Here is a 7,500-nt window from a genome sequence, read left to right as displayed (position 1 = left end):
GAAAGGAGAAAGAAGGGGGTAGAGGAGAGGAGGAGGATGGTTGTGCCTAGCACACCTCAGGTGTGTGTGGTGGGTGACTCTCAGGTTAGGTATTTAGATAGCACTTTCTGTGGGAAAGACAGGGATAGGAGGACGAACGTGTGTATGCCTGGTGCAGGTGTGAAGGCAGTGAGTGAGGAGGTGCAGAAGAGGGTTGGGGGGATGGAGAGGGAGGGTGTAGTAGTTTTGCACGTAGGTGGGAACGATGTCAGAGCAGGTGGGTCGGAGGAGTTAGTGGCAAGATTTCGGGAAATGTTAGGCAAGATAAGGGAGAGTGGTAGGAGGTGTGTAGTGTCAGGAATCTTGCCTCGTGTGTATGTTAGCAGGGAATGGTTGTCTAGAGCCATTGGTGTGAATGATCGGGTAAAAGGGATGTGTAAGGATGTGGGTGTCAGCTTTGTGGATGTATGGGATAGGTTCTATGGGCGAAGGATTTGTATGCTAGGGATGGTGTGCATCTGAGTAGGAAGGGTGTGGATGTGCTGAGTGGATGTCTGGAGGGAGTTGGGATGGAGTGTAGGGGTGAGGTAGCAAATGCATTCCAGAAGAAAGATGCTAGACATAAATTAGATAGGATAAACAGAGATAGTGAAAAGATTAGGAAAGATTTCCAGGTGCAAATAGGAGAGAATAAGATTAGGATTCCAAATAAGGAGACAGCATCTAGGAAGGTAGCAGGACTTAAATGTTTTTATGTAAATGCCAGGAGTCTTAGGAACAAGAAGGACGAGTTATCTAGTTATATAGTTGAGGAGGACTTAGATGTTGTATGTGTCACAGAGGCATGGGTAAATGAGGAAAAGTTTAGGAAAATAGGAAAGAATATGAAGTAGATGGATACATTATGTATTTACACCAGAGAATTGGTAGGATAGGCGGAGGAGTAGTTATTTATGTAAAAATCCTTCATTTCCAGTCAGGTTAATGGTATTAAGGTAGATAACAGAGTAGAGTCCTTATGGCTGGATGTTAGAGTAAACAAAAGTAAGGTTATTAGAGTAGGAGCTTTTATAGGCCACCTAACCAGTCAGCAGATGTAGACAACCTTATGGTAGATGAGATAAATAGGGGTGTACTAGTCAGACAATTATCTTAGGGATTTTAATCTTAAGTCAGTAAACTGGGAGAGGATGGTAGGAGATGCTAGTGAAAATAAGTTTATGGAAAGTTTTCAGGATAACTATTTAGTGCAGATGGTAGATAAACCTACTAGGGGGAGGAAGGTTTTAGACATAGTACTAACAAATATTGAGCATTGTTTAAAGGAAGTTGAGGTAGGAGAGACTTTAGCAAACAGTGACCATCATATAATTAGATTTATCATTAATTCCAGTAGGGATAATATAGTGAATAAGACTAGAGTCCCAAACTATCAGAAAGGCAATTATGGTAGGTTACGTCAGTTATTAGGAGAGGTAAACTGGGAAGATAGTTTTGGAAATAAAACTGCACAGGAGATGTGGGATATTTTTAAGGTTGTAGTAAAGGGTATAGTGATGCAGTGTATCCCTTACAAAGATATAAGGCAGAGAAACAGGAAGCCATTATGGTGGACTCATGAGATAGGTAGCCAGATCAGAGAGAAGAAGAGGGCATACAGAGAGTTGCAGAAAAGTGGGAAGATGTAGATTTGATTAGGTACAGACAGGTCAGAGATGATTTGAGTAAGGTTATAAAAAAAGTAAAAGGCAGGCAGAGATAAAACTAGCTAGAGCTGGGAGTAAAGATCCCAAAAATTATATAGTTATTACAAGGTCAGTGATAAAAGAAATAAGGATAGGATTGGACCACTCAGAAAAGATGGTGTAGTAGTGGATCAAAATGAAGACATAGTAGAATTATTGAATGAACAATTTTCTTCAGTATTTACTAGGAAAGAATAGGAAATCCTGTTACAAACAGTGCGAGTAGTTTAAGAGCTTTAGAAAATATTGATATAAAACCGGGAATTATTAGGAAATTTATTCTTGAACTAGACGATAGGAAAGCTAGTGGTCCTGATGAGCTACATGCCAGAGTACTTAGGGAGGGTGTAGACAGTATTTCTGAAGCACTTAAGTTAATCTTTGAAAGATCACTTAGGTTTGCTGAGATACCTCAGGACTGGAAGTTAGCTAATGTTACTCCAATATTTAAAAAGGTAGGAAGGATGATGCGAATAATTATAGACCGATCAGTTTAACTAGTATAGTATGTAAGATACTAGAGAAAATCATTAAGGGTAGTATTTGGGAGCATTTAAATGAGAATAGATTAATTAGAGATACCCAACATGGCTTTAGATCAGGGAGGTCCTGTCTTACAAATTTGCTCGATATCTTAGAATATATTACCAAGGAGTTAGATGATGGAAATAGCATAGATGTTATATATCTAGATTTTAGCAAGGCGTTTGATAAGGTACCGCATAGGAGGCTAGTGTACAAATTGAGACTACATGGGATAGGGGGTAGGTTAGTTGATTGGATTAGTGAATGGCTTTCTGATAGGAAACAGAGAGTAGTATTAAATGGGGCAATGTCTGAGTGGAAGGAAGTGGTTAGTGGGGTACCCCAAGGATCAGTGCTAGGACCTCTTCTTTTCTTGGTGTACATTAACGATTTAGATATAGGAATTAGTAGCAAAGTATCAAAGTTTGCAGATGATACTAAGATAGCATGTGCAGTACAGGGTGAAAAGGACAATTACAGAATACAACGAGACCTGGACAGGCTGATAGCATGGGCAGACAGGTGGCAGATGGAGTTTAATTCTAAAAGTGTCAGGTTATGCATTTAGGTAAAGACAACACAAACTTTAACTATGAGATGGAGGGATGTTGGCTAGAGGCAGTAGAGGAAGGAAAGGATTTAGGAGTAGTGATAGACAGGACTATGAAATTTTCAAAGCAATGTTTAGAAGCAAGAAATAGGGCAAATAGGATCCTGGGTTTTATAAATAGAAATGTTAGTTATAAAAGTAAGGAAGTGGTGCGTAGCTTATATAATTCCTATGTTAGGCCCCATTTAGAGTATTGCATACAGGCCTGGTCACCCCACTATAGGCAGGATATCAACATGTTAGAAGCAGTTCAGAGAAGAGCAACTAGGATGATACCAGCATTAAAGCGCCTGGAGTATAGAGATAGATTAAAGGAATTAAACATGTTTTCATTTGAGAGGAGATGTATAAGAGGGATATGATAGAGTTATTTAAAATGTTCTCAGATACAAACTACATAGATGTGAGATCTTTCTTTACCTTAGAGGAGGAAATAGGACTAGAAATCATGGCAGGAAGATTAGAAAGCAAGGCTGCAGGTTAGATATAAGAAAATATTTCTTTAGTCATAGGGTGGTAGACTTCTGGAATGCATTGCCAGAGACGGTTGTAAATAGCACTAGTTTGACAATGTTTAAAACAGATTAGATAAGCACTTAAATTCATTAGATTTATAATTATGTATAGCACTGCATGATAGTTTTTATAAGAAATTTACTATAGTTAAATAAGACATGATCCCCATGTATGGGGACCACAAATTGTAGAGGATTTCGCTGCAGGACTTAGCCCTGTTAATGGGCCAAATATTTAGAATTAGTATATAATGTATTGTGTACTTGTAAGTGTATCTTTAAGTACTGATTACGAGGTCGCTGTGCGACTGATACAGGATAACCTAGATGGGCCCTGGTGGCCCTTTGTTATCCTATTATTTATGTTATGTTATATGTTATGAAACATTTTTTGATGGAGCATCAAGTGTTTTTTTAATTATACATATTTTCTATAGCCTTGAAATTGTGTCTGTGTTATTTTTTCAGAGTTGGATTAGCGTGTTTCTTAAAGTTTTGTTTATCTGTGTGTGTATGTAATGTCCTTCACACACAGATGCATGGCAGACATGTTACTTGTGAGGCTGTGAGGATTATGATTACATAACTGATACAAGTGTGAGAGCTTGGGAAAGTGAAGGGTTACACAGTTATGTCCTCCTTCACACAGTTATGTCTATCTGTACTCCACCAGTTTATCTCAAGACTCTGATAATTCTGTAGATGTTAATGACCAGACAACTACCTTCCTTATCCTGCAATGTATATTTTATGGCTCTGTGTGTTATCTAGACTAGTGATAAGGAAGAGATTTTCATAACTATCACTTCAATCCAACACAATCACGGTCACTTGTTGAGTAACCAGTTAGTCTGCTGTCTCTTCCATCGTCAGTGGGAAGACCAAAAAAAAAAATGTGATGTGTCTTTGTGTACCAATGAATGTTTGTCACAAGGTGTCTGAAAAAAAAAAATGTAGACTGGATGCTTGTGGAGTCATTGTATGGTAGTTTTTAGCATAATATATTAAGCTGTGGTCAGTTAATCTGGAGGAAGGCTTGGCAAGGATGAACAGTGAGGGAAAAAAAAAAAAAAAAAAAACATAAAATTGAAGGAAAGGCTTCATAACTATTCAACCCCATAAGTAAAAGTAAAAAACAAACAAAAATATAATGATTACCTTGCAGATTAGAGGAAGTAAAATTGAAACAAAATTAAACACAAGAACATTTATATTATTACCAAGTCATTCTACCGTAGACTATGCAGATCAGTTCTTTATTGTAGAATGTATGGTGAGTGTAGTGAGTGCTTTCTATCATTAGGTTAGCCAGTGAGAGCAGAACATGACACAACTTGGCATGAATAACTGTACAGATTCCCAGAGAGAGAGAGAGAGAGAGACTGACATTGACCTCCAGGAACAATGGTATATCAATTCTTATCTCAAAACGCCCCGTGAGGTAGCCTTATCTATGCCCTTGGTGTGTATGTGTGTGTGTTTGTGTGGTTTCATGTCCAGTGTGGCGTTCCCCCTTGCGGTGCAAAGTTTGTCCGTGTTTCACCTGTACCTCCACCACACTCACCATGGCAAAGGGACACCTGAAGAAAGAGAAAAGTATTGAGAGTGAGGCAGTAGAGTTTGGCATCCCTGAGATTATCAAGTGGATGGGAGATGACTGGGCGAACGATCCTAGGCTTGCCCCGCTCATGGAGGACAAGTACCGGCCTTACGTTAAATATGGTGAGGAGTGGCAGGAGGCTTCATGTTCCCAGACTTTGCCATGACCCTAACAGGAGGAGTTTTCGTATATTTTGGGGGCTCCTGGATATTGCCACATTTCTCTTATTATAAGTTCTGGTGGAAGTCATTGGTGTTTTTTTTGTGTGCGCGCGCCTTCCCAGATATTGGGTTATCTCGCAACATTTTCTGATGGAAGTTATTTTTTATTTTTTTAATCAATTTCTTATTTATTTATTTTTATTTTTATTCATTTATTTATTTATTTATTATTATTTTTTTGTGTGTGTGTGTGTGTCTCAGATATTGGGCTATCTCTTAACATTTTCTGGTGGAAGTTATTGGTGTGTTCATATACATAAGTGGGATTCCTAGATATTGTCATATTTCTTAACATTTCCTTGGAAGTTATTGGTGTTTTTGTGAGTTTGGAGGTTCTTAGACATTGTGCTATCCCTTAACACCTTCTTGTGGAAGTTATTGGTGATTTTGTATGTTTTTGAGGGTTCCTAAACATTGCCACATCTCTAGTATGTTCTGATGGAAGTTAATGATGTTTTCATATATGTATATATGTGGGTGGGTGGTAGGTTCCTGGACATAGCAACATCTTCCAAACAGGTTCTGATGGAAGTAATTGATGTTTTTGTATATTTTTTGGTGGTTCCTAGACATTGGCCACATCTATCTAACATTTTCTTGTGGAAGTTGCTGGTGTGTTTGTGTATTTGTATAGTGAGGAGCATTGACAAACATAGTGTGCCCAGACTGTGCCACATGTGTCTTGGTGACTGCTGGCTAGTGCTGGTGCATGTTATCACTGTTTTGGTCATGCTAGTTATCAGTTAGATCTTTCACTGCTGAACATTTTTCCCATATCCCATTTCAAGTTTTCACACACTTATTTTTGTACTACAGTATTTTGGATAGTTACATAACATGAAAATACAACATTGCACTGATTTTCTCTTTTCTCTCAAAATAGAAAGCTGTTTATACTGTTCTGAACGTTACCAGAAGGTGCCCGTAGCATTCAAAGTGTTATTTGTCAGTGTACCTTATCAGTGGGGAAAACACTCAAACTCTCAGAACATGGCTACTGAATCACAATAAATGCTTAGGGAAATATTGTGGTGATAGTTTCAACACTGACTCAGCACAACCAGTGGGGGAAAAAAACACCAGTGGTAATGTGACTGAATGATAACAAGTGCTCAGTTCTCAACAGACCCAGGAACAGTACAATTCAAGTACTGTATAGATAGGTAGTGCGCTCGTAGTTTTGACTCCATAACCCAAGGGGACAGAAAGCAAAGGACTGTTCCATAATAAACTCTACCATCACAGGTGTTCAGGTCTTTACTCAGGTGTTCACTACTCATTCATTCACTTATTACCCATTTTAATTTTCTGATGCCTAAAATGAATCTTAATCTCAAAAATCCTGATAACATCTTGAAATTTTTCAGTATAGTGACCTCAAATTGAATGAGACTGGCATATCTTCAACCCACAATAACGTGACTTGAAAAGAGCAGACATAAAGCATCCTGAAATCATGTAATCTCATCCCAAAGAAGAATATAGAAACATCACTTCATTTGGGGGCTTAATAACTGATATACAAGCAGCAACATGTCTTCAGCTCATCACTAAACTGTTTCATATTCATCTGTACAACTTATTTTACTCCCTAGAGTCTAGTATTTTATATTCACACATAAGCAGCAGCAGGTCTTCAGGTCACCATTACACTGTTTCATATTCACCTGTACAAATGATTTTTATTCCCTAGAGCTTGATATTATACTGTTCACACACAAGCAGCAGCAGGTCTTCAGGTCACCATTGCACTGTTTAATGTTCACCTATAGAACATTTTTATACTCCCTAGTGCCTAATATTATACTGTTCACACAAAAACAGCAACAGGTCTTCAGGTCATCACTAAACTGTTTGATATTCACCCATATTTTTACTCCCTAGAGCGTAATGTTATGTTGTTCACTAGTTTCATCATATTTGTTAATATTTCACCCCTAACTGCCACACATTAGGCCACAGCTGTGAAGAGAGGGAGTGTGGAGGTGTGTAAAGGCATATGTAGCCAACAAAAGAGTGTGGCACAGGTGTGAGTAACCTATTAATGTGTGTGTGTGTGTGTCGCTGCAGGTGCCGTGGTGCTGGTGAGCTTGTACCTGGTGTTTGGCTATGGTGCTCAGCTCATCTGTAACGGCATCGGCTTCGTCTACCCAGCCTACTGCAGCATCAAGGTGTGTCTGCTGCTCTTCTTGTTGCTGCCAATGTTTTGTTTTTGTTATTAATTGTTATTATTATTATTATTATTATTATTGTTGTTGTTGTTATTGCTGGTATTAATATTATTGTTGTTATTGCTGCTATTATT

General features: G+C 38.4%; 1 protein-coding gene across 2 annotated transcripts in view; it reads left to right on the top strand.

Annotated features, from left to right (window-relative positions):
* The window catches only part of LOC123501364 (receptor expression-enhancing protein 5-like), a 32,856-nt gene that overhangs the window by 21,245 nt on the left and 4,111 nt on the right, over positions 1 to 7,500 (top strand). The window contains exons 1-2 of one of the 2 annotated variants that reach the window (XM_045250167.1): positions 4,876 to 5,096; positions 7,266 to 7,366. In XM_045250167.1, coding sequence (XP_045106102.1) covers positions 4,940 to 5,096; positions 7,266 to 7,366 — 258 coding nt within the window. In that variant the 5' untranslated portion in view covers positions 4,876 to 4,939. Of the gene's footprint in view, positions 1 to 4,875; positions 5,097 to 7,265; positions 7,367 to 7,500 lie in introns of those variants that run through there. The other variant, XM_045250168.1, reaches the window with a different exon arrangement.

Source organism: Portunus trituberculatus, chromosome 9 (genome assembly GCF_017591435.1).
Source record: "Portunus trituberculatus isolate SZX2019 chromosome 9, ASM1759143v1, whole genome shotgun sequence".
NCBI classification, from domain to species: domain Eukaryota; kingdom Metazoa; phylum Arthropoda; class Malacostraca; order Decapoda; family Portunidae; genus Portunus; species Portunus trituberculatus.
This window is presented reverse-complemented; position numbering and strand designations above follow the sequence as displayed.